Source organism: Sminthopsis crassicaudata, chromosome 2 (assembly GCF_048593235.1).
Source record: "Sminthopsis crassicaudata isolate SCR6 chromosome 2, ASM4859323v1, whole genome shotgun sequence".
NCBI lineage: Eukaryota > Metazoa > Chordata > Mammalia > Dasyuromorphia > Dasyuridae > Sminthopsis > Sminthopsis crassicaudata.
Window position 1 is genome coordinate 523,358,180 of NC_133618.1, and position 27,440 is coordinate 523,385,619.

The following is a 27,440-nucleotide window of genomic DNA, read 5'->3' on the forward strand; positions in this document are numbered from 1 at the left end:
CTGTTATTGATTCAAATGGCTTTACTGACATTTGTCCCTATACTCTAGTGAAAATTGAATAGCCTAGTCTTTCCCTTCATTTCTCAGTGGAATTCTGCTTTTCTCATAAAATAGACTATATGGGTCATGAGGAGATAGATAGTAAGCTCCTTGAGGGCAGGTGCTCTTCATTTTTCTTTTTGTAACTCCAGCAACTAGCATAGTAGCATATATAATATGGTGCTTAATAAATGCTTGTTGAATTAAATTGAATGGAATGACAGGAAACCAAGAGTGTGTTCAGGAATGGGATGCTTCTGATGTTCCATGTCATCCTCATTCTAAAAGGTACAAGCCCCCCAAAATTAAACTCACTAGCCCTTGAGAAGTTGTTCATTCACCCCTCCTTGAAAGTTTATCCTACTTGTGCTTGCTCATAAAATGCCCCTCAAAAAAACCCATCTCAAACCAAAAACACCAAATGTGGTTGCCTTTAGTAGACAGCCAAATGGTTTTCATAACTTCAGAAATAATGTTCAGGTTATACATGCCTATCTTCTCCTACTGGATTTTAAGCTACTTTAGGTCAGAAATGTTTCTATCACCTCCCTCAGCATATGTGCATTTCTCTTAGAAACTATGTAGTGGGTACATAGTAGGTACACATACTAGATGTTTGTTGAATGAATATATTTTACCTTTCCCTTTCACCATCCCTATGTAATTTTCTTATATTATTAGGTCATCTTGATTCTCATATTTGGCAAATATCAATTAATTTCAAGCCTCAGGATTGCATAAATTCCCTACAACTAAAGCCTCAAATTCCCCCAACATTTAGAAATGTCTTTAATAATTTAGGTAAGAATCACAAAAGGAGATTTATGTGTTACATCCTTTCCTTCATCCTACTACATGGATCTACTTCTATCAACCTCTCCTTCAATCCTATAAACATATCTGAAATCCAACTTTCAATGTATTGAAATTCCCTCAAAAGGAGATCCATCTTCCAAAAAGTTTTCAATCAATTTCTCAAAGTTGTTCCACCATATTTTCATAGCTACTCAGTATACCCCTCAGCAAGACTGAAAAGTCATCTTATGCCCAAGACTCACAGGATGTAATATTGAAAAAGGACTCAGCTCTGCTTATATTCATATAGTTACCTTCTACTTTGGACACAATGAAGGAGCATTGGTTCAGTAGTCAGGGGATCTGGCTTCAATCCTGCCTCTAATAAGTGGTGGGACAATGAGCAAACCACTTCCCTATTTCTGTTTCATCTTCTGGAAAATGATCAAGTTGGATTAGATGGTGTCTGAAATTCCTTTCAGCTCTAGATATATGATCCTATAACTCCTTTCCAGGTTCATAAAATATATATATGAAGGTTTGGCTTAGAATGACAATCTGACACAGTTTTTGAGTTCCTATGGGAGGAAGTGGAATGGCTCATGAAGTGAGATATACTTTGTGTATAACAAAGAAATGTATAGAGTTCTGATAAATGAGACAAAATCAAGGCACCCTGCCAGAATAACTTTGTAATTTTGAAAATCATTTAATTAATAGAGCATGGTGGAGGGGTTTCAGTCATTTTTCGGTTATATCCTATTCTTTGTGACCCCATTTTGGGTTTTTCTTGCCAAAGATACTAGAGTGATTTGCCGTTTCCTTCTCCAGCTAATTTTATAGAGGAAACTGAGGCACAGAAGGTTAATTGTCTTGCTTGGGATCACACAGCAATTAAGTGTGTAAACCAGATATGAACTCAAGAAAAGGAAAGTTCCTTTTGACTCCAGGTCCTGCAGTGTGTCCCCTATCCCATAGCTACCCAGAGCACAGTGTTAAGTGCTACCAGTTGCAAGTAAACAAAAGAATTCTAGGTCAATGGATATGGGGAGGGATGATAGACAATTGGGGCAGAGTGGGCACTTCACGAGTTTCATTGAAAAGATATAAAAGTATAGATGGTTTCAAAAGATGCTGGAACCGAAAACAAATTGCTTGACGAAATGAAACCATGTCCAAAAGCTTTCCCTGAGAGAGTTATTGAACTAGTAGAACCTTTGGGGAAGCTAGGTGACGCAGGGGATGGAGTGCCAGGGCTGAAGTCAGGAAAATGCATTTACATGAGTTCAATCCCATCCTCAGATACTTACTAGCTGGATGACCTGGCCAAGTCACTTCACTCTGTTTGCCTCTGTTCCTAATTTGTAAAATGAGCTGGAGAATATCTTTATCTTTGCCCAAAAAAAAAACCCCAAGTGGGGTCATAAAAAGTTGGACATGACTGAATAACAAAAAATCAGAGCTTTTTAGAGCCCAACCTTACTTACATACCATACTTAAGTAAGAATAGAGAGTATTATAACAAAACAACTTTAAAAAAGCATTTACATGAGGTTACAGTTCTTTCTCTAAAACCATTTTGATTTCATTGTTTTCTTTTCTAATTAGGTCACTGTCTCTTGCCTTTTTAGTTTCTGCTCCTAAATACCCCTAACTTGGTAAGCCATTCCTCCTTGACAGCAGTTTTCACTAATGGCAGATGTATTTGGAGCAACCAATTTAAAATTGTTTATTAAATAAGGAATATATTATTGTCCTATTAAATTTTCCAAAGATACTATGTTTTGTACTTACAAAGGGCATCATTAGGCTAATGATGAATAAATGAGAAGACAAATGTTTATTCATAGAATTACAGAAAAATGGTCCCCCATTATTTTCCTTATCACTTTAACATGCTAAAGAATTTTCTGTTTTTAAGTCATTTATACATTATATTGGTTTTTCCTATTTCTGTGTAATTTCTAATATTAGAAATATTTTCCCCCAGAATCAGAGTGCCTCAATTTTACATGATTTATAAGCAGCCTATAATCCCTATTATATTTGGAAAGCTCTTAGCATAGTGCCTGGCACATGAGGCACTTAATACTTGTGTCCTTCTTATCTCTCCTACTTTCTCCCTCCCTTCCTTCTTCCTACCTTCTTCCCTTCCCTCCCTAAACTTTATGAACATAGAAAGTGATTAACTTTGAAGCTTCGTCCACAATGTCATTGATAATTTTGCTCTCAATTTATCACCCAAATAATTCAAAATTTCAGTTGCATACAAATATAGTGCATGTTGTGTTTCCTCTTTTGTTTCATAATTTTCAGTTGTTCAGTCATTTTTCATTTGTTATCCAACTCTTTATGATCTTATCTGAAGTTTTCTTGGTAGAGACACTGGAGTGGTTTGCCATTTCCTTCTCCTGCCACTTTTACAGATGAGGGAACGGAGGCAAATAGGGTTAAATGACTTGCCCAGGGTCACCCAACTAACAAGTGTCTGAGGCCAGATTTTAACTCAGGAAAAGGAGTCTTCCTGACTCCCGGTCTGGAACTCTATTTCATAATTGCTAAACTGTATAATTTGTGTTCAGATCTGCAAAATGAGGAAGGAAATGGCTAAATCACTCCAGGAGCTTTGCCAAGAAAACCCCAAAAGGCATCACAAAGAATAGACATGAATGAAGAACAAATAATTAACTCTGTGCTAACTGTGTATTTCGTGTTCATCTATAAGCAAAAAAAACCAAAAAAACTACAAAGTATTTTTATTTAAAGCTATCTAAAGTGCAAATGAGCTTACTGTAAAATATATATTTTGGTTTAAGCAGCACTGTCTGGGATAATGGATGCAATCGATGGATGCTGTCACACATATAGAATGAGAAGATACCTTTCAGGTGATCTTATCTAACCCCTTCATTTTATATTAGGAAACTAAGGCTCAGAGAGGCACTCTAAAGTCACACAGATATAAATGGCAAAAACTGGGATTTGGTATCCCAAATCAGAATCCAAAATCCAACACTTTCTCATGCTACCTATGACTCTAAGCAAAGAATCTCCCTGTCATATCCCTTCTCTTTTTCTTAGTTTCTTCCTGACTACATATTGATTTTCTAAGCTTTCAATGATCGCTACCAACTCTTTTCTCTTCCCTGCCCCTATCTCCCCACTCCAGTCCATGGAGTCCATTATCCATTAATTCTGGCTTGATTCCTCTGGGCTTCCTGTTTATGGTCTAGGATCTGGATGTGGACTGGACTATATAATTAGGCTTGAGATCCCACCCTCTTTCCCTAGGCTAGCTTTTTCCTTGATTCTGCTAATTGGCTACAATCCCATCTGCCTCAAACCCACCTTGGTGGGTAGAGGTGTCCCTATGTGAGGTGTCCAGTAATACAGGGACCATCCAAAAGGGGAAGGAGGTGAAATATTGTCACATACAGAATTCAATCACTTCATTATTTTGTCCAAGGCCTAATAAAAACAGTCAAGGAACATAAAATGTCAGGAGAGAGGGGTTAAGAAGAAGAGACTGGGAAAAGATGGGAGGAATGAAGAAGAGGTGCCATAGATGATTTGGTTGGTAGAGGGAACTCTGGATGAAGAAACTCCCTCTATATAGACTGCACCTCTTTTGCAACAGATAATCCTAAAGATTTGCCTGGATCAAATAAAAGGAAAGCCCTTAATCCATACATATGAATCCCTGCTGGACTACAAATTAACTTACTTTTTAAGTGTACTGTTATCTGTCTTATATTTTTACCTATTTTGTTAAACATTTCCCAATTACATTTTAATTTCTTTTGAGCCACACTCCGGGGTGTTGTTGGCCTGTGTTGAGACTTCTGGCCTAGAACAAGAAGAGTTTAAGTGACTTTACCCATTGTTACATAACTGGTAAGGATCATAGGGGACACTTGAACCCCGGTCTACCTGGTTCAGAAATAAGCTCTCTTTCCAAGATGATATTGCTGCCTCAAAGTAAAGATGAAGGGTAATGAAGACCTTGAGGTATTATTGACAACACAGAATTTCAGGGAAAATGTTATCTTGATTTTGCTTTTATTATCAACAAGTCACCTAGAAGAATACCTAGAAGAGCTATAGTTGTCTTGTTGTTCCATCACATCCAACTCTCTGTAACCTCATTTGGAGTTTTCTTGGTAAATATACTGGGTTGGTTTGTCATTTCCTTGTTCAGCTCATTTTACAATGAGAAAACTGAGGCAAATAGGAGACTTGTCTAGCATCTCACAGCTATCAAATGTCAGATTTGAACTCAGGTCTCCTAGATTTCAAACTTGATGCTCTATAAACAGAAGACTGTGTTAGATAGTGGAAAGAATGCTAGATTTGGAGTAAAAAAAAAAAAAAAAAGCCCAATTTAACTCCTAGCTCTGACATATAAGAGTCATATGACAAGAACAAGTCTAGTAACCTCTTTTCAACTCTATCTGAAGTTATAGTAATTGTAGTAATTATTTCATGGAGTTGATGTGAGGAAAGTGTGTTCTGTATGAGTGATAGTTCTCTTCTCATTATGAGTGTGCTCAACAACATGGGTGTTCTCTCCTTGGCAACATGATCCATTTATGTCATCTCAGTTATATTGACCTCCTCTAGGAAATTCATTTCAGTTGAAACAAAAGGAATGGAGATAAGAAAAAGTACATGCAGATACAGCAAAACAATCAGAGCTAGAATGGGAACTATAGCAATTAGAAACTATGGAGAAACTATCTTATATCTCTGCCTAAAAAAAACCAACACAACAACAACTAGATATGTTCTATTTAAATGTGTTTGAAGTATCTGTTCTAATAAAGGGATATGTTCCTTTTGAAAAATTAGATTTAGATGTGAACTGGAAACCATTGGGACTATTACTAAGAGTAGCAGTGAATGTTTGTAAGAATAACCACTACCTTAGGTTCAGAAATTTAAGGCAAAGGTAATCAATCATCTCTATCCTTGCTAAAGTAAAATTTCAGGGAAATTGGTATGACCTGAGTGGGGCTGCCTTAAATGAAGATGAAAATAATGAGCTCCTCCCAACTCAAATGGCAATATGGGCTCAAGCAATTCCATGTGGGGAAAAGCAAAAGCCTTTCAAAAGGTAGATTTGAACCAAGGGGCTTTTTTTACTGGACTGGAAGATTGTGATTGAAAATCTGAATCATGAAAAAAGTTAAAATAGCTTAGGGTAATACCAGGTGTCCTTAACAGAGTCAAAGGGCTTTCTGGTTCTTTGTGAGTCAGCCCCCTGAGTTATATAGCAAAACAGACTAGATTTATGACAATCTTAAAGAGTTCAAGTTTGCATCAAGTCTATCCTTAGGAGAATAGTTTAAAAAACATTTGAATTACTTATGATTATATTCCCCAGTTGAAGAAAATTCTAATACTGATTTAAGGGTTGATATCCCAACCCAGCTCCAGGAAAAGTCAATGGCTCTGACCTGATTATCCTTTGGATTATTTCAGAATTATACACTGAACAATTGTTTAGTGAACAAAGGAACATAAGGAAATAATATGCATCCTAAGGTTAACCACAAAAGTTTATTAATAAAGATAATTCTATAATTTTCAGATGAAGAAATTAAAACCATTTCTAGTCATATAAAAAATGTTCTACATCACTATCGATCAAAGAAATGCAAATTAAGAGAACTTTGATACTACTACAGTAGTCAGATTGACTAAGATGACAGGAAAAGATAATGACGAATGTTGGAAGGGAAAACTGGGACACTAATAAATTATTTGTGGCATTGTGAATTGATCCATCCATTATGGAGAGCAATTTGGAGCTATGCCCAAAGAGCTATCAAAATGTGCCTACCTTTTGATGCAGCAGTGTCTATATCTTAAAGAAATCATAAAGGAGGGAAAAGGACCCACATGGGCAAAAATGTTTGTAGCAGCCCTTTTTGTAGTGGCTAGAAACTGGAAATTGAGTGGATGCCCATCAGTTGGAGAATAGCTGAATAAGTTCTGATATATGAATGTTATGCAATATTATTATTCTAAAAAAATTTATTGGAAGAATGATTTCAGAAAGACCTGGAGAATTTACATGAACTGATATTAAGTGAAATGAGCAGAACCAGGAGATCATTGTACACGGCAACAACAAGATTCTGTAATGATCAATTCTGATGGACATGGTTCTTTTCAACAGCGAGGTGATTCAGGCCAGTACCAATGGTCTTGTGATCTGCACCTAGAGAGAGGACTGTGGGAACTGAGTGTGGATCACAACATAACATTCTCATTCTTGTTGTTGTTATTTGCTTGCATTTTATTTTCTTTATCTTTTTTTTCCTTTTTGATATGATTTTTCTTGTGCAGCATGATAATTGTAGCAATGTGTATAGAACTGCACATGTTTAATATATATTGGATTACTTGCCATTTAGGGAAGGGATGGGGTAAAGGGAAGGAGAAAAAACTGAAATATAAGATTTTGCAAGGGTGAATGTTAAAAACTATATGCATATATTTTGAAAATAAAAATCTTTAAAAAGAAAAAATAGAAATAGTTCTAAGAAGTCCAGTTTATAATAGAAAAATGGAAGATGTTCAAATGTGGTTGCCAGTCACACCCAGCTGAATGGCTGGGAGGCATAAGAATAGTTCGGTTTGTGACAAGCTACTGTAGATCCGAGTAATCTACTTAAGTCTTTGACTTTCCTTCCTAAACTTGTCTTCCTTTTCTGAGACCTGAAAGAGAAAATCAACAACTTTGACTGTTGTTTAAATTGCCATCCAAACTTTCCATTAAAAGTCCCAACTCTGCTCTGAGAGTTTCTCCTCTTCATGGCTTCTGCAGCTAAGACTGACAGGGGGAACCCTATGCCCTCTCTGTATATGTATTCTTTTCTTTTTCATGGGCTCTCCTTTAGTCTCATCTTAGTACACAAACCATGTGATATTCCCTTGCCTCAGTAGATAATTAGAAAAATTCCAAATCCCATAAATCTATCAGAGTTGAGACCATTCTTCTTTATTCTAGAGGATTCTAAAGGTCAGCATATAAAAAGGAGTTGGAAGTTCCTGTCTAACTATGGAGAATAAATAGGTGCTCAGCAGAAGCCAAGAGATGACAGCAGCAGCTCTAAGAAGAACCCACAGATGACAGCTCAGAAGAGAACACTTTGCAGTAGTTAAAAGCAGCTTTTCAAGGAGACCACATGCAGCAGCTTTGGAAGCAGAAGGGTGTTCCTTCTGGGATGCAGCCCAAAGAGTATGAGTTGTCTGAGTCATTCATTCATTCAAGTATTTATTAAACAACTATTAGATGCCACTGAAGGTACAAAGACAAGAGCATAAGGAACCTCAAGGAAGTTACATTCCTTTAAGGGAAACAAGTATATTGATAGTTAAATGAGAAATATATAACAAACAATTGTGAGTAAAGAGGGCTGGAGCAACTAGATAGTTCAGGACAGGGCTTTGATAGGAAGGATTCATTGAGACAAGCTTTGAAGGAAGCTAAGACTTCCATCAGGTAAGAATTAAGTAGCAAGTATATTTCAGGCTGGAGCAAAAGACATGGATATGTGAGATGGAATGTTGTATATAGCAAATAGGCCAGTTTGGATGGACTAGAGAATATGTAAAGGTTAGTAATGTGAAACTTGAGCCTGGAATTCTAAATTAGAGTTAAATTGTGAAGCTATTTAATAACAAACAATGAAGTTTGTTTTATATTCTAGAAAAAAGAGGAAGTCACTATTTAGCATGTTCTCAATTTGCTTTTCAGAATGGTTCCTAATGTTTCTCAAAGGATGGACCTTAGTACATACTGCTTCAGCTAAGACTGCCAAGAAGTGTAGGAAAATTACACTTGCAATGAATGTCTAGGTATATCTCCCTGCTCTCCCATGGTGTGTTCCATTACTCAGCAAAAAAATAGCACTATTCTTTGAGCAAATAAAATTTTGAGAACTACTGAGTTAGTCAAATTCATAGCTTCACCAATAATGCATTAGTGTGCTTGGGAAACAATGGAATACAGAAGAAAAAAGAACAAAAACCCTCAGGGAAATTACTTTAATACATAAAATATGAAGCTGAAATGGAAGTAATTACAAGTAAAATGGAAAAAAACTGCAAGAAACTTGTAATTTTAAGTACAAAGGCTACCTATGTAAAGTTTGTAGGTGTATCTTTTGGTATCTTGCATCCTATTGATGACAGGAGTTTAAATTTCTCTCTTTAAATGCAATAAGTTATGACCAACAAGAGATAAAAAGCATTATAGACAATAAAATAGATAAGTTTCATGATATTTAGTGTTAAAGATTTTATATAAACAAAACCAATGAAACCAAGATTAGAAGGAAAATAGAAAACTGATAAAAAAAAAAATTACAGCAAGTTTCTCTGATAATGGCCCTAGTTCAAATATAGAGAGAACTGAATCAAATTTATAAGAAACCAAGTCATGCCCCAATTATTAAATGGAGAAAGGTATAAACAGGCAGTCTTCAGATGAAAAAAATCAAAGCTATCTATAGACATGAAAAACTGCTCTAAATCACTATTGATTAGAGAAATGCAAATTAAAGCAACTCTGAGATACTAACTCATACCTCTCAAGTTGGCTAATATGACAAAAAAGAAAAAAGACCAATGTAAGAGAGGATATGGGAAAATTGGGACACTAATGCACTATTGGTAGATTTTCAAATTGATCCAATTCTTCTGGAAAACAATTTGGAACGATGTCCAAAGGGCTAGAAAAACTATGCATACTTTGCCCCAGCAATGTTTTTAGTAGGTCTTGACTCCAAAATTATTTCTTAAAAAAGGAAAAGGACCTATATGTACAAAAATATTTATAGCAACTCTTTTCTGGTGGCAAAGAATTATTAATTTTTTATTACAGCTTTTTCTTGACAGAACATATGCATGGGTAATTTTTCAACATTGACCCTTGCAAACACTTCTGATCCAACTTTTCTCTTCCTTCCCTCCACCCTCTCCCCTAGATGGTATGCAATCTCATACATGTTAACCATGTTAAGGTATAAAAGAATTACTAATTGAGGGAATGCCCATCAAATAAGAAATGACTAAACAAGTTATAGCATGTGATTATAATGGAATATTAAGAAATGATAAGCAGGATGCTTTCAGAAAAACCTGCAAAGACTTATATAAACTGACATGAGCACTGACATGAACAGAACCAGGAGAACATTGTACACAGCAACAGCTATATTGTACAATAATGAACTGTGAATGATTTAATCATTCTCAGCAATGCAGTGACTTAATTCAATTTTTTAAAATGCTATCCACTTCCAGAGAAAGAACTAATGGAGTCTGAATGCAGATTGAAGCTTTTTAAATTTTTAATTTTTTAAAATTTTTAAATGTTTTAAAATTTTTTTTAATTTTAAAAAAAATTTTCCATGGGTTGTTTAATCTTTGTTTTCTTTTACAATATGACTAATATGAAAATAAGTTTGGCATGACTGTACATGTATAACCTACATCAAATTGCTTGTATTCTCAATGAGGGGGAAGGGAAAGAGGGAAAAAAGATAATTTGGAACTCAAAAAAATTTTTAAATGTTAAAATTGTTTTTACATGTAATCAGAAAATAGTAATAAAGTATTTTTAAAATAAATACAACAAGAAAGGTTAAGGTACATATCAATTAAAGATTCATAAGAGTAATTAATTGTATGTCTGTGTTTAAATCTTGCTAAATATTAGCATATTAATGTTATATTTTGTTGTTTTAAAAACAGAGAAACTACAATTGACTAGAAAAGTAACTCATATTCTACATGATTTGGTTAACTACACTATGTTGCTGAGCTGCCTGAGTCAGGAAGGCATATCATAAATAGCATCACCTAAGGTGATGGCCGTTTACCTAAACTGAAGGAACAGTGACTAGGAAAAAGTAAATTCCCTCTGAGTGTACAAGTCCCAAAGTGGCAGTGCCCACAGCAGACAACCAGTTGAGGTTTGAAAAGAAAGAGATAGCAAGAGAGGAGGAAACAGTCAGGTAAATAGGAAGATTTGGCATAGGAAGTCTCCCATGTAGAAAACTTGTGATGAATGCTGAGTAGCAAGTGAGCAAAACCGAAGCAGAAATATATTTAGCCAGCCTTGAGCTAATGATGAAGAAAACAGATAGCTCAGAGAATTCCAATGATGGATTAGTAAAACTGGAGGAAAAGCTTATAATGGAAAAGAGGGATGGGAAAGAGGACTCCCAACAGATGCTGGCCTATCGACTATACTGAGTACTAAAGGAATATATAGTTGCAAAGCTGTAGGGGTGAATTGCTACAAGTAAATTTTGCTTTGATCATTCTGCTTAGAAAGATAGACATACTCACTATAGTCATCTTCCATAGCAGCAAATTTAGCAGGAAACAGAAAATCATATTTACTCAGTTTCCTTGGCAATTGTCCCTTTCCCCCCATACTGGATTCAGATACAGGTTCCCAATAATTGCTCCTCTTTCATCTCTGAGCCTCCACGGTGATCATGTTCTTCTCTTTGCCTAGAATACCCTCCTTCACCTCATTTTAGAGCATTTACAAATGCTCTAAAGCTCAACATATAGCCCATCTCCTCCATCTAACCCTTCTTCTGGGATCCTCCTGAATGATTAAAGACCTCTCAGACCTCACTGACCACTTTGCTACTCCAGTGCATTCATAGTGTCATATTGTGTTATGCTTACCTGGCTTTCTATCTCCAACTCTTCCTAGTTGATAACCTAAATGAAGTCAGGATTGTCTTACCTAAACAATGTATCCTCTCCAGCATGGAGGACACCAAATAGTTATTTAACAAGTGTTTATATGTTTAATGATATGAAATGAATGAATGATAGATTAGCTGTAGTCCCCAGAAAATGAGTTCAGATAGAAAGAAAAGATTCTTTCCCTTTCTTGTTTTCTTCCCCCCCCCCCCTTTTACTCCCTCCACTTGTTTCTCTCCACTTTTCATCTTCTGGTCTTCCTGGTTTCAACTCCTAGGAACAAGATGGCCTTCCTAAAATAAGGCTCCTTGCTGCTAACTCAAATGTTGATAGACACCACCTTCCTAATCCTCCACCCCACTCTGATTGGAGAGCTGGAGAGCAAACACCAAACTCCTCTCAAAGCCTTCCTTTATAAAGGGAATACTGGACTCTCATCTTACTCTATTTTGCATTTGCTGCTTTGCTTAATCCCCAGAACGAGATACTCCCTGGAATCTCCCATCCTTCCTTACCTTTTCTCCCACCTCCCTTCCCTGTCTCATTTCTGTGTTAGCTTCCCCTATCATGAGAAGCACCTCAAAGACTTTGTTTTTATTAATTGTATCCTCAGTGGTCAGCACTATGCCCAGCATATAATAGGCACTTAATGTTTATTGAAATTTGTTAGAATTGTTCCTATTTTTTTTCTTTCCTCTTCTTCCTGGCTCTATTTTCTCATTTGATCTTCTTTTCTTTTCCCATCATTCTTTTTCTTTTTCTTTCTTTTCTTCTTTTGTTCCCCAACCTCCCCCTTCCTTTTCTCTCTAAACTACTCACACAAATTCTCACAAGCCCTAACTCTTCACATAATAGAAGAGACACAGTGTTTTCAGTACTAGGATTATTGTCACCTCATGCCAATAACAGGGATATACCAGATGGAGCCAGCTCTATTGGAAAATCAATGTTAAATTTTCAATGTGAGCATTTATCTCTTAGAAATTGGCAAACACAATAAATCAGGACTTGATTTATTGTTTTATTGGTAGTTTAAAGTCTTGAGGGAAATGTTAATAGTGCATACTAAACTTAAAAGTATGACCTGTGTATATTTTACCCCAGAGAGTCGGCTGCTAAATATTTACCTAGATAGCATTGGCATTATGTACAGTTGGTAAGACTAATGCTTCTGGAGTGAAAGGCCATAGTTCTAAATTCTGCCTTACCAACTATTGTTGGTGGAATTGTGAGCAGATCCAGCTATTGTGAAGAGCAATTTGGAACTGTGCTCAAAAAGTTATCACACTGTGCAAACCTTTTGATCTAGGAGGGAAAGGGACCCAACACGTGTAAAACTCTTTGTAGCACCCCTTTATGTAGTGGCAAAAAACTGGAAACTGATTGGATGCCCATCAGTTGGAGAATGGTTGAATAATTTATGTTTTATGAATGTTATGGAATATTATTTTTCTATAAGAAATGACCATCAGGATGATTTCAGAAAGGCCTGAAGAGACTTGCATGAACTGATACTGAGTAAAATGAGCAGAACCAGGAGATAATTATACATAGCAAATCAATATTATAGGATGATCAATTCTGATGTAATGGCTCTCTTCAATAATGAGTTGATTCAGACAAGTTCCAATGGTCTTGTGATCAAAAGAACCATCTACACCCAGAGAGAGAACTGTGGGAACTGAGTGTGGTTCACAACATAGCATTCTCCCTCTTTTTGTTGTTTGCTTGCATTTTATTTTCTTCATCATTTTCTTTTCTGGTTTGATTTTATTTTTCTTGTACAGCAAGATAATTGTATAAATATGTATCAATATGTTGGGTTTAACATATATTTCTACTATGTTTAACATATATTAGACTACTTAACATCTAAGGGAAGAAGGTGGGAGTAGGGAGGGGGAACTGGAACACAAGATTTTGCAAGGGCTAATGTTGAAGAATTACCTATGCATATGTTCTGAAAAATAAAAAGCTTTAATAAAAAAAAACTGCAATTTGAACCCAGATTCTCCGACTCCACATCCAGTACTCTTTCCATACTGCCACTTGTGTGCACTGTATCTCTCCTGAAATTTGCAGGATCAGTCAACAAATATTTATTAAATATCTACTATGTGCCAGGCACTATACTTATTGGAGATACAAAGAAGGAACTTTGTTTTCAAGGAACTCATAGTCTACTGGGAGAGATGACATATAAACAACTATAAACAAAAAAAGAGAGAGAGAGGCAAGTAAACTGGAAATAATTTCAATGGGAAGGCATTGGAATTGAGTGGGATCAGGAAGAGGTTTCTGTAGAGAGATTTTAGTTATGATTTGGAAAAAACCAAGAAGTAGAGATGAAGAGGGAGAGCATTGCAACCATGAGTGACAGCCAAAGAAAATATCCTGAATAGAGAGATGGAGAGTCTTGTACAAGGAACGGGAAGGAGACTACTGTCACTGATGAAGACTAGAAGCAAGCATCACTGCATATAATGCCAGATTTTATTGATATGTTGATTAATCTTACTGGACTGCTTTTTTGTTCTTTGTTTTAATGAATGACTCTCTGGAAAGAGAAGTGGGGGAGATATATTGGGGAATTATGGTGATGCAACAACACATGTCATCTTTGTGAGTATATTGCAGTCTGCGTTTATACACTGGGATAGTTGTATTGTTCCCTTAGGTCACATGCCGCACTAACTCTTCTGGAATTATGATGGTCCATGACTTGTAGCGATAGTAGCACCAAGAAAATACTGTTACAAATATGAGCTTTTGTGTCTACAAGGAATTTCAGATTATTAAGAATGTTGTGCATTCCTCCAAATGTAACCAAAACCAATTTCCTTTTATTCAGTTCTAAGAAATCTGGAGTTATTGCCAAGTTATGGTTGCTGGATTATTCAATGGGCTCTCCCATCCAATTACTTATTTTGATCTGGTCAGTACAGATCTTTCATCTATTTGGATTTTCCCATGTGAAAAACTTGGCTGATCTTCATTGAAAAGATCTCATAATGCCTGAGTTAATATGAGATCAAGTAATATGACATTTTAGTTAGTATTCTAACTTATTTGCTTATCAATTGATCTCTAGTAACATACTACAGATCTATGAAAATGGATGATTTAGGAGAGAAAAAAACTTTAAAAATTAAACTTAAAAAAATCATGATTAAAATAAAAATTCATTAACACATGATAAAAACACCACTGTACAAGGAAGAGTATTGTTCATGAAATCCAAAGATCTGAGTTCAGTCCTAATGCTAGACTTCTCTGAAGTTTCATTTCCTTATCTGCAAAACAGAGATAAAAATACTAACACTGACTCTCTCTCAAAGAAAATGCTATGTAAACTTTTAAGAGCTATAACCAATCTTTGCCAAGTCCTATTGATTTTGCTTTCATAACATCTCTTGATTATGCCCCCTTCTCTCCTTCTGACCTTCTGACCATACTATTGATCTATTGATTGATTTCAATGCTTCAAATCTCTCCCCACTAAAATCCATCTTCCACTCAATTGTCAAAGTGATCTTCTTTAAATGTGAAAATATGCATAGAAGAATTGCACATAGTTTAACATATATTGGATCACTTGCTGTCTAGGAAAGGGGGTGGAGGGAAGGGAAGAAGAAAATTTGGAACACAGGGTTTTGCAAAGGTGAACATTAAAAACTTTCTTGCATGTATTTTGAAAATAAAAAGCTATTATTAAAAACAAATAAACAAACAAATGAAAACCAAAGTAATCTTCTTTGATAGAAGGTATAGAACAGGTCTGACCACATCACCCTCCTACTCAACACTCCTAATGTCTCCCTCTCACCTCCAGGATCAAATACAAAATGCCCTGTTTAATGCTCAAAGCCTGCCCTTCCACCACCATCTTTTCACTCTTCTTACATTTTACTCACCCCAATTCTGGGATCCAATAATACTGGCTTCCTTGCTGCTATCCTCATGAGATTTCTCTTTTCCTCTCTGCAGACACTTTCACCAACTCTCCCCCATACCTGGAATACTCTCCCTTTTCATTTCTGCTTCTTGAGATTCTTTCTTCCATGAGATACCTTTCCTGATTCCCTTTTATGCTAGTGCTCTGTTGATTAGCTACGATTTATCCTGTACATCTCTTGTTTGTACAGTTATTTGCATGTTGCCTCTCCATTAGGCTATAAGCTATTTGAGAAAAGACTTTTATCTTTCTTTGCATTCCTAGCACTTAGAACACTACCTGGCTTGTATTAGGTGTTTGATAAATGTCAAGTGACAGATTGGCTATATAAATGTAGAAACATTTTCCACTAATGCAGATAAGTAATGTATTGCCTGGAGGAGTGAGAAGTGACTTCTTTATGGTCATAGGACTAGTATCTGTCAGAGGCAGATTTTTTCTAATTAGACTACCTTTTACCCCCTATGTCATACTGTACCATATTTCAAAATATTATCAACAAGCCTTTTATATTCCTTTGCTTAAAAAAGTAAAAGATTTAAGTATATAAACTATGTTTATTTTCTCATTCATACTTTTTCAGTTTATTTTTCAAAATAGAGAAATAAATTTGGTTCTTCAGAATAATACAGCATATGTAATACATACCTAAATATATGTATATATATAATATATATTCACCTCATATATTATAAACACACAGCAAATTCAGTCTCACCAAAAGAGCAATTATTATCTATTAGATTTTCCAAAGATAAATGATATTTTTATCTTGACTATTTAAATTGAGAAGTCTTTAGTGCTTTATTTTAAATATTTACAAAAGCTAGCCTAAAGATCAAGCCATCCTACAAAAGAGTGAGCTCAAGAATATAAGTTTACTGATCATGCCGTAATGAAGACATCAAGGTATAGAAGGCAAAAAGGGACAAATTATTTCAGTGCAATTACAGTCAGTGAAATTATCAGTATGCGACTCTCAAAATTCTGTACTAGGAATCCTAAAGGCAGCCTTCAGAATCTTCAGTTGTACTCTTTAAAATCCACATGTTTCTTCTTCCAAGTCTGGTCTATTAATCATTTAACTGTGGTAGAGAGATGTTGCATAGGGACTCTCATCGTCTCTGAGGATAAAAAACATAAACAGAAAATTTGAAAAGCTACAAAACTACTTACTATTTATTCCATGAAGACAAAAATTTGAAAACAATTATCTCTGATCCTGGGCAAGTCATTAACAAATTATCTGCCTCAGTTTCCTCATCTGTAAAATGAGCTGAATAAAAAAATGGAAAACCATTTCAATATCTTTACCAAGAAAACCTCAAGTGGGGTCACCATGAGTAGGATACAAGTGAAATGGCCTAAGCACTGAAGCCTTACAAATTCCAGAATTTTAGAATGAGTACAATGGAATCCTTATTGCTGCCCCCAACCCAAATCCCACAGAAATCACTATAGCAACAAGCAGGTCAGCATGTCCTATGACCACATCATCTGGTTTAGACATACCATAGAAATCAGCTACTAAGAATGAAGCACCAACAGGATGCTGAGCAGGATCTTGAACCACAGACTATGCATAGAAGGGACTTTCCCCAATGTGACACCTACACATTGTCCTCCTTTGCTGTCCTTTGAGTGAACTCATGATGCAAGCAACCTCATTTTAAATCATTACTATACAGTAATACCCTCCCAGAGTGGGTTTTCCTGAATGCATTCTGGGTAACTGCAAGCACAGTTCCACCAAAGCTTTGGAACCTTCCCATGTTAGTAAAAACCCTTCCTATAACCTCAAAATTTAGATATCTTGTGATCTAATTAGCTCCATCTATTCTACAAAAATTCTTGCTTTGCTTTGCTGGGCTGCTTCCTTACTTAAAAAGAGGCCTCTGATTGATTGCATAAATCTCAATAAATGCCTTTACTTGATTTGGAGATGGCCTGAATCCTGAGTTCTTTCAGGTGAAACCTCGAGTTACTTGAAAAATCCTAACAAGAAGGAACCTCAGAGATCATCTACTCTAATCCCCTCAAAAGAGGGGTTGATGGCAGAGCTGGAACTAAAATCCAGGTCTCCTGAATTCAAACTGAATGAAGTATCTCTATTTTTGGTCATATACTTATAAATATAAGGGACATTGCAGGTCAGTAAGCTGGTCAAATCCTAGTCTTATAGATGAAGAAAGCTAGATCCAGAGAGGAGAAGTGGCTGGTCTACCTTCTTACCTGACTCCTGGCACCAGCATATTGACAAACATGGTGTTCCTAAAGAAAAAAATAATTAAATAAAGGCCCTGACTTATTTATACAAAGCAATAAAAGATAAAGACCAAAGCAAGTAGATAGAGAAGCCTTAAACTGGATGCAGGAATGTGATTCATATGTTCAAGTACTTCTTACATTTAGGGAGTTTTAATTTTTAAAGAGAAAAATGAAGCATTCAAATAAGCAAGGACATTTGATTATTCTTTGGCCACTGAGACTCTCACGTTTGAAAGAGTATTTTTACCTGCTATCTTTTAGTTTTCTGGCTGCCTGTGTTGACAATTTGATCTGCAAATCTAGTCTCTGTAGAAAATCTTTGGCAGACACTTCTTCAGTCTGAGTGGACTGGATATCAGAATCCTGAGAAACAGGAGAGATGTTCTCTTCTTGATCTTCTACTATCTCTTCTTCCTGAGAAAGATGGCTGCTGTCCACAGTTTCATTTTCAGGAGACTCAAGCGAATTAAGTCCATTGAATAAAGGTTTTTCTGATATTATAGGGATGTTCAGAGTTTTCTTAAGAAAAATACAATCATTGGTAAATAGTTTATTGGCCCTTTTTATTTGCTCCATCTAAAATACATTAAAAAAAAAAAAAGAAATAGCAAGTTACATACACTTAAGTTCAGGAAAATTAGTATTTTCAATAAAGTAGGAATAACAAAGGCATACACAAAATATCTTTACACAAGTCATAAAATGTACTAAAATGCAAATGTATTGAATACTGTATCATAATAAATAGAATTATGAAATTAAAGGCAAATTTAATTATGTATATTATGATATATGACATATATTATGATACATGATATATATAATGATATATAGTAGAATTAACATAAATGTGCAGTACATTACCCCTTCCCCACTCATTGCACTTAGCCTTTATCACTGGCAGTTGGCCATGAAACTTTTTAAAAATGAAGCTGTTGAAAGATATTTGTACAATAGCTCTCTTATTTTTCCTCATATATCTGATATGATATTTGATGATAGCAAGTAATATTATCTTCAACTAGTCTTTCGAACTTTTGAAAATCTTGAAGTATTTCAATCCACTCTCTCAGTTATTCCTTTGAGCAAATGACTACTCTGCTAAGAGAAAAAGCTATCTCACTTTCCTCTTTTGTAACTGAAAATGTTCAACTAGATGATATCTAAAATTCTATAAGTTCTAAAATCCTATTATCTAAATTAAATCGTTCACAAGGCAATTAACTGAATGCTTGCTAGGGTTAATTTTTGTTTCCTTCTAAAGCAAGGGACATAATGTTAAAAATAATTTTTTTTTAAAGCCAAGGACAGTAAGGAACAGCAGTTTTATTCTGAGAAAAACACCAGAATTCAAGAAAGTTTCTAAAAAGGAGAGAAGAGGGGGAACAAGACATCTTATATAGTCTTATTATATCATATACACTCAAATAAGATCCCCAATTGTCCTAGTTGTGCTATATTTGAGTGGATTTATTAAGGACTGTGATTCACTGATTGCTGCAAAGTACCCTCACTATATTCTATGCACTGTAATATTATATGTATATATATATATATATATATATATATATATATATATATATATATATACACACATGTAATTTGGTTACTATACACGCACACACACACATATATATATATATTACACACACATATATGTAAATGTAGCTTATCATTAATAAGGAGCTCATTAAGTGATGTTCTCACATAACTTTATTTTTAAGGATATCTTTATTCTTTAGGAATTTTTAATAAAAAGACAATTGTCCCACGCTGTATCTGAACATCTTTATCCTCATCTCACACACACACACACACACACACACACACACACACACACACACACACACACAGTGGGAAGGGGAGGAGGTTCTTAAGATAAATACAAAGAATAAAGACCCAGGCCCTGCCCTAATGGAACTTAAACAAAAGGCAAGGTAGCGAACACCAAAATGAAACTAACACAACATGGAAAGTGAAAGTGTGGCAAAATTTAGAGAAATTGCTACATTGGTCCAAAAAAAGTCTGATTACTTCCCTTGGGGCTCTCTCTTCCTTCTCTTTTAGTACTCTGGATATCTTCCATTTTCCAACTAGAAATAGCTGCCCCTTCTAACAAGACTGTAGTTGCCTGGAAAGAAGAGAAGCCTTCAAGAGAAGGCTTGAATCTGAGCTAGGAGGGAAGGCTCTGCTGGGAGGAACAAAGCCTAATGTTGCTTTCTACATTAACAATCAATCAATGTGTACTCATAGACTTCTTGTGAGCTAAGCTGTGCTATGAATCTAGGCAAGATAAAGACCTTAAATATCCTTCCTTTTCCTTTTCCCTAGCCATTTACAAATGGATTTCAGGAGTAATATCTGAACCTGATAATTGATGCCATGAGGGCCTTAAGTAAGGTCCCTCAATAAGTGTTTATTAAGTACCTACTATGTGCCAGGTCCTGGGGGGAGGTGGGGGGAATCTTACTACTGGAGATACAAAAAAGAAAGAGAAAGAAAGAAAGAAAGAAAGAAAGAAAGAAAGAAAGAAAGAAAGAAAGAAAGAAAGAAAGAAAGAAAGAAAGAAAGAAAGAAAGAAAGAAAGAAAGAAAGAAAGAAAGAAAGAAAGGAAGGAAGGAAGGAAGGAAGGAAGGAAGGAAGGAAGGAAGGAAGGAAGGAAGGAAGGAAGGAAGGAAGGAAGGAAGGAAGGAAGGAAGGAAGGAAGGAAGGAAGGAAGGAAGGAAGGAAGGAAGGAAGGAAGGAAGAAAGAAAGAAAGAAAGAAAGAAAGAAAGAAAGAAAGAAAGAAAGAAAGAAAGAAAGAAAGAAAGAAAGAAAGAAAGAAAGAAAGAAAGAAAGAAAGAAAGAAAGAAAGAAAGAAAGAAAAAAGAAAGAAAGAGAGAGAGAGAGAGAAAAGAAAAGAAAAGAAAAGAAAAGAAGGAAGGAAGGAAGGAAGGAAGGAAGGAACAGCTCCTTCTCTCAAGTAACTTACAATTTAATAGTGGAGACAAAACTCAAAAACTTTGCAATAAACAAGATGAGATGTAAATAGGGAAACTGAGGTAAGCTCAGAGGAAAGGCACTAGCATTGAAGAGGATCAGAATATAGAAGATGGTGTCATACAGTGGAGCTTCCAGACTTTCTGAATAGAAATAATGATTAATCACAATTTATTTCAAGTGTGCCTATGCCCTTCACATCATTATGAGAACTATTGGCATGGAGTTTATATTAAGTAATCTACAGAGTATTTGTCCTCCTCCCTGGTCTGGCTGGAGATGTGTGCAGACAGAGAAATGTCTGATAAAATTTAGCTCGATGGCTTGGCTTGGGCTCTTAAGTTCTGCCCCAGTTTCTTATTTGTTTCACTTTCATTTAAGTTTATTTCTGATACTGGGCATTAGTAAGTATAAGTGACTTGGAAGAAAATCAGTGCAGTTAGAAGAGGAGGAAGTGTCTACTGGGAAAATAAGTCTTTACATCAAATATTTCTGATAAAGAACTGTGATTCTAGAATATACATGAGATCATGAGCTGTTCCTCAAAAGATAAGTGGTTAGTGCTTAGGAACACCATATGAAAGACTGCTCCAAGTTACTAATATAAGTAATTAAAATTAAAATAAACTGGATTTTCCATCTGACACACATCAAATTGACAATGATGTTAAAAGATTTACATTTAAAGTGTAAAAGCCTATGTGTGGCCCAATGACAGATATAATAGTCTAATGAAGAGAAGAATTGTCTTGGAGTCAGGAAGATCTGGGTCCAAGGCACTTAGATTAACTGTGACACTGAGCATAAGTTAGTTAAACTTTCTTCCCAGACAATATAAGAGAGTGATGAACTTTAAGACTATCTCTATTTTTAACTGGAAAGAGATAGTTGACACAATAGACAGAGCACTGGACCCAGAGACAATAAAGTGTGAATTCAAATCTAGCTTTAGATACTTCTTAGCTGTGTGACCCTAGGCACCTTAACCTCCCTCAGCTTCAGTTTCCTCATCTGTAAAATGGAGGTAATATAGCACCTATCTCCTACTGTTGTTTGTGAGGATGAAATGAAAGAATATTTGTACAGTGATTAGCACAGTGATTAACACAAGTACAGATTTTCCTTCCTAGCTGTGTAAACATAAACAGGAGGCAGACCTGTATCAATGATGATGTCTATCACAATCACAGGTATGTTTTCCCCCCTCCTGCCTTGTTTGATTAATTACATATTTCTATAAATTCTTATTTGACAACTAAAGAGATAGGTGCAGATTTCCATTTTTAGGAAGCACCCACACATCACAGATCTATATCCACAAGCATTTTATGTGTGTTTGTGTATATACAAATATAAAAACTGACATAGTCTTTTTTTGTTCCATCAAAAAAAAAAAGGACCGTCCCATCTTCACAAATCATCACAGTATGTGTTCAAAATAAGTTAAACCCACTATTCCCTTAACAAACCACTCATTTTTTAAAGATACAATAACTGTATCTGAAGTCTCTGTGAGAGAGTCTAGTAAAATGGATAATGATTTCCCCCGTGGTCAACAAATTTCTTAAAGATCATTTTAGAGGTACACCAAATTCACATTAATATTATATAGAGTATACATAATTTAATGGAAAGCACCACTTTACAGGCTCCTTCTGAAAATAGTAATAATATCAATGCTTAAATAGAACACTATATACACAATAAAAAAATTTCAAAGCAGATTTGGATATATTCATTAATTCATTAAGAAGGATTATCTCAAACTCCTTGAATAACCATTTCTCTTGTTTCTTCTATAAACTAATTTAATTAGTAATAAGAGCTAAAATGGTTCTGATTCTTTTGTGTGACCTATGTGATTGTATGTATATATGTATGTGTTTATATGTAAGAATTTGTTGATAGTGAAGGCTGGATACAATTTTCTCTAAGTTTTATAGATAGTGTTTTTCTCCCTAGATGTCCTTACAAATAAAATTTTATATGGGAAAAAGAATAGACCTCTGTTTGGATACTGCTCTTCTTCTTTGCTTCCCCCAACACAGACTGAACTGGGATCATCTTCAGATCTAGACAACTTTAGTGGGGTTTTGTACTTAGTGTCTTCCTTACTAAAAGGATATAAATGATAGATAATCTCTTAGCTAACTATTCATCATTACTTTTGCATTACTCTTCTATGGACAATAGATAATTTCTATAAATTGTTTTTATAGAGCTTTCATTATCTCATGTTATTCTTTCTATATTGGTAAGTTGCTCAGTTTCTCAAAAGCCTAAAAAGGAGATCTCAAAGCATTTGCTAATTTGTAGGTTATTTGGCAGTTTCATATAGCTATTGGAACATATTTCATATAGCTATTAATACATTATTTAATACTGTATTGACTATATATTGTTATCACTATTTTAAAGATGGGTATTTAAATGTTTAATATGTTTTGTAATATTTTAGACTGTAAACATCCTTATTTTAGAAGTGGACCCAGAGAATAAAAATAAGAATGTTAAAAGAATATATTGAAAAGGTCAAAGAATTGTCAAGTTACAAAGAAATTCAAAGTAAGATTAAAGTTGGAGAGTTCATTTTGTCATCATTCTATGAACTGGTCAGTCTATTAGATAATTCAAAAATATCTGGTATCTTAATAATAAGGAGCAGTACCTGAAAGTTGATTTCTACATTTCTTTCTGAGGAAGAGGAGTTGGTCATAGGTGGGATCTGAAACTGGGCCCAAAAAATGGCACCAAAAAAAAAATATCATTTATGTATGTCCCAAGGCCACAGGTTAACTTCCCTCAACTGTATAGAGGAACAATACCTGTATGTCAGACAAGAGGGGTCTCCTGAAGTACATAGAGAAATATTATCTGGGAGCAGGCCTAAGATAAAATATATCTCTTCAAAAATGAAAGATGAGTCCAAGATAGAAACTTACTCAGGAAAATATTCTTGCTCTCCTGAAAAATATTCTGAAAAAGTCTTGACTAGTTTGGGGCTGGTAGAGACCTCTGACAGGGACAAGATGAATTGTTTGACAGAAGAGGTCCTACACTAGATTCATTCATTCTTTGCATCTCCAGTGTTTGACATGTTTAAAATTGAAAGTTTTTATAATTAAATTATCTTAAGGAAAAAAATGAAGTATGCCACCAAACAAAAAACAACCTTAAAGTATTTATTCAGACCAAACTTTCCTTTCCAGTTTAGAACATAAACAGTATCTTCTTATATATAGACTCCACTCTCTAAGAAAGAGAAAATAAAAAAAACCTTGGTCCGCCCTTATGAGCTAATTGTAGAATCTATTGTAAATGGGCTTTTTGGTTTTCTTTTTTCTTACTGTAGCTCCAAGTAACCTTAGGTGTGTAATATGAGCTTTGAAAAAGCTAATGCAAGGAGAACATAATAGTGATTGATATCTTTGGAGTCAAAAAGAGAATAAAAAGCCAGAGAATACAGATACCACACAACAGAATTGCAGGACTATAAAGATGAGAAACTGGGGATAAGAGAACCTATAATAAGCAAGGAATACATTAATTGACCAGTAGTGAAATCAGTTTAGGAAAGGTTTCAGAGCAAGAACAGCTGAAGGTGGATGATGTAGAACAGTGTACTCAAGGCAAAGATTCAAACAGATTCCAGTTTAGGGGAGTTTTATTTTGGGGAACATTCATGTCAGGATATCTATAGAATCATTGTTCTAGATGCTTTTAATGACAGTCTAGGCTAAATTCAAGTGTAAGGTCTGAAAAATAAGGAGACTGTAAGCTCGTTGAGGGCAGATATTACTTCATTTTTACCTCTGAACAGTATCCACAGTGTGGAGCTATTATTGCCTTGTACATTAAATATTTATTGACTTGAAAGTACACATATGCATGCATATACACACACACACAATAATTAATGATTAGAGAAGCTGTAAAAAAGAGAGCTCTAATTTAGATTAAGGATAAAACTAAGGATGAAATGCAGAGGGGGAAAAAACCCCACTACATTGTACTAAGCCAAATCAACTTGGATAAGTAACCTTTGTACTATGCCTACACACACACACACACACACACACACACATATATATCCTGATATTTCTTCACATTGTGTCAAGTAACTTTATACTTTAAACAGCTCTCTTCTATGTCATCAGGATAGGACACAACAGAGAAATTAATGGTAAGGGCTATTCCCAAGGGTCTTTGAAGGGAAAAACTCTAAGTCTTTAGTAGTGTTTTAGTTACCAGTAGCAGAATTCCAGAACAACAGTTCTTAAACTTTTTGATTGGTTTACTCTCTTAAAAACCATTAAGGACCCTCCCAGAGAGTGTTTGTTTGTTTGTTTGTTTGTTTATATGAATTACATCAATTGATATTTACCATATTAGAAATTAAAAGATCTTATTTTATTATGAAAATAGTTTTGATCTTGCAGACTCCATTCAAAGGGTCTTGTTTCTGGACCTTCAAGTGCATTAGAGTATGTCTTGGTTAGTTTTCATTAATAGCACCCTCTGGAATTCTCAAAGATACACAAGTCTGCAACCTGGTTAATAATGCCAATGAATTTTTCAGCCTTCGTTGTGATTATACACAATCAAACAGAGTTCGATCTATAAACTGATTTTCAACACATAGAAATTTAGAGTGACCTAGCTAATTTCTAGCTTTCTCTGGCCCTGACCCCAAAACAAATCCAAGTAGCATAACTGAACATTATGGCATTCACAGAGAACTCTCTACTGGGACAATAATGAGTTCATTTGATTATCAAGTAATCTCACAACATATTAGATACATAATACACTAAAAAAAGCTTTTAATAGTTAAAATTGGTAAAGATATTGCCATACAAATATGCAAGACAGATTACTCTGTCTCTGTTCTTTGGTCTAGTAAAGAGATAGTCTCATTTTAAGAGTGAAGTACATAGATAAGATCATGTACTCTTTCCTTCTCTCATCCTTCTAAGATATTCAAGAGAGAATACTGAAAAGGGATTCACAAAAGTCTGGGGGGGGGGGGGGAGGGAGGAGGTTTGTCCTTCACCAGCAATGGAAACTCGTTCTATAAAAAATAGCTTCTTAGCCTAAAAATGTATTCCCTCAAGTCTCCCTCTTCTCACTCCAAGGTAGTAACGTAATCTGCTCTGGCAGAAGGTGATAAATTTATTATAAACACATCTACCTCTAAGCTCACCTAGACACAGCTCTTGGCTGCTGCTTAGCAACAGGTGTCTGTCACATTCACAGCTGCTAGTGAGCCCAGGGCTGCAATTTCACATCTAAATTAAGAAGTCGTCTATTGAACCGAATTATCCGCAGGTCCCATTGTGCCATCTCTGACTCACTGCCACACCCTGCTTCTACATTTAAAAATTAAAAATTAAAAAGTACACCACAATAACAATCTTTTTTTTTTTCCTTCTGAGCCGTTTTTGTCCCGTCTCTGCTTGGGGGAACAGTCTCCGCGCCTGAAAATCACGTTGGAGCGGTCCCCGTTCAGACCACTTGCATCTCCATTTACATTCGGTAAGAGGGCATGGACCGTGTCTTCAGCGTGGCACCCCGCCTGCATGGGCACTCGGACAAATACTATTCGGGGATTACGGGCAGGGCCTCGGCTCATTCATCAGCCCCAACCAGCTACGATAACCTTTGTAAGCACAGGCTCAGTAAGCTGGCCTTGGTGGTTCCTTCCCTGCCAGATGCTCTCCCACCTCCCCCCCGCCTTAGCCCTCCCCCTCCCATTCCGGAGCTCCGCGCTCCCACGGATGGCCGGCACGCCAGGCCCGGGCGCAGGGGACCCCCAGCCGCCTTGGCTCCCTCCCCCCGCCAGCCCCCGGCTTCCCGGTCTCACCCACCGTGACTCCGTACTTGAGCGCGATGCCCTGCAGCGTGTCCCCCGCGCACACCCGGTGCTGCACTTGGCGCTCGCAGACGACCACGGCCAGGGGCGCCCGCACGCTCGCAGTGCTGCCGTACGAGCGGGTCTTGGTGCGGGCCAGGCTCAGGGACAGCTCGGCCTCCTCCGACTCGGAGCCCGATCGGGAGCGTGGCGGAGGCGGCGAGGGTGTGGGAGTCAAGGCCGGCTGCCTTGCCGCGCGGGGGCCACCTTCCCGCAGGGACAACGCCGGGGAGAAGTCCGCCATGGCTCGGCCGAGCCGGGGCCGCCTGCTGGGGAAACTCGCTCGGTTAAGGGGCGGCGCCTCGTGCCCCCCTCTTCACCGGGGCCACAAGCGGAGGCAACGGGGTACCAGGCTCAGCGGAGGCATGGCCGGGACATCTCCCGAGGCCTTCGTCTGCAGTCCCGGGGCACGCCAGCAAGCCGGTACCTGGAGGAGAGGCGGGAGGAATGGAGGGGCAGCAGAGCGGGCTGTCACTGACCCCGGGGAGGGGCAAGTAACCGGCCTGGCTGCCTGGCTGCTGCACGCACGGAGAAAGCACCACCCCCGCCGGGGGAAGCGAAACTATTGTGCTTTAGGAAAGGGGGGGTGGGGGTGGAGGTCGTCTTTGGCAGCGACTGTGGGCCTCGGGAAGATGGAGAAGCCTACCTAGCATCGGAAGCCTACGGGAAAACCGTATCCTATGTCGAGAACCTTTTGCATCTGACCACGGCCCTGCCCAGGCTTGGCTCTAGAGCTCAGCTCATATTACCAACTG

At 36.6% G+C, this 27,440-nt stretch overlaps 1 protein-coding gene across 2 annotated transcripts; it reads right to left on the minus strand.

Moving 5' to 3' along the window:
- Positions 1-16,063: 16,063 nt before the first annotated feature.
- Positions 16,064-27,440, minus strand: LYSMD2 (LysM domain containing 2). 2 transcript variants are annotated; one of them, XM_074294517.1, is made up of 3 exons: positions 26,642-27,416; positions 18,042-18,370; positions 16,064-16,650 (listed from the first exon to the last, which is right to left on the minus strand). In XM_074294517.1, the coding sequence occupies exons 1-3, from the start codon at positions 26,927-26,929 to the stop codon at positions 16,608-16,610; spliced, it is 660 nt and encodes a 219-aa protein (XP_074150618.1). In that variant the 5' UTR covers positions 26,930-27,416; the 3' UTR covers positions 16,064-16,607. The 2 variants fall into 2 exon arrangements, with proteins under 2 accessions (XP_074150618.1, XP_074150619.1); XM_074294518.1 differs by lacking the exon at positions 16,064-16,650 and adding an exon at positions 16,675-17,797 and having other exon boundaries at positions 26,642-27,440.

Coding starts and splice junctions, on each gene's coding strand:
- LYSMD2 (XM_074294517.1), bottom strand. CDS start 26,929: ATGGCGGACTTCTCCCCGGCGTTGTCCCTGCGGGAAGGTGGCCCCCGC. Junction 18,371..26,641: donor CGCTCAAGTACGGAGTCACG/GTGGGTGAGACC, acceptor AATGTATTTTAG/ATGGAGCAAATAAAAAGGGC. Junction 16,651..18,041: donor AGAAAACTAAAAGATAGCAG/GTAAAAATACTC, acceptor TTTTATCCTCAG/AGACGATGAGAGTCCCTATG.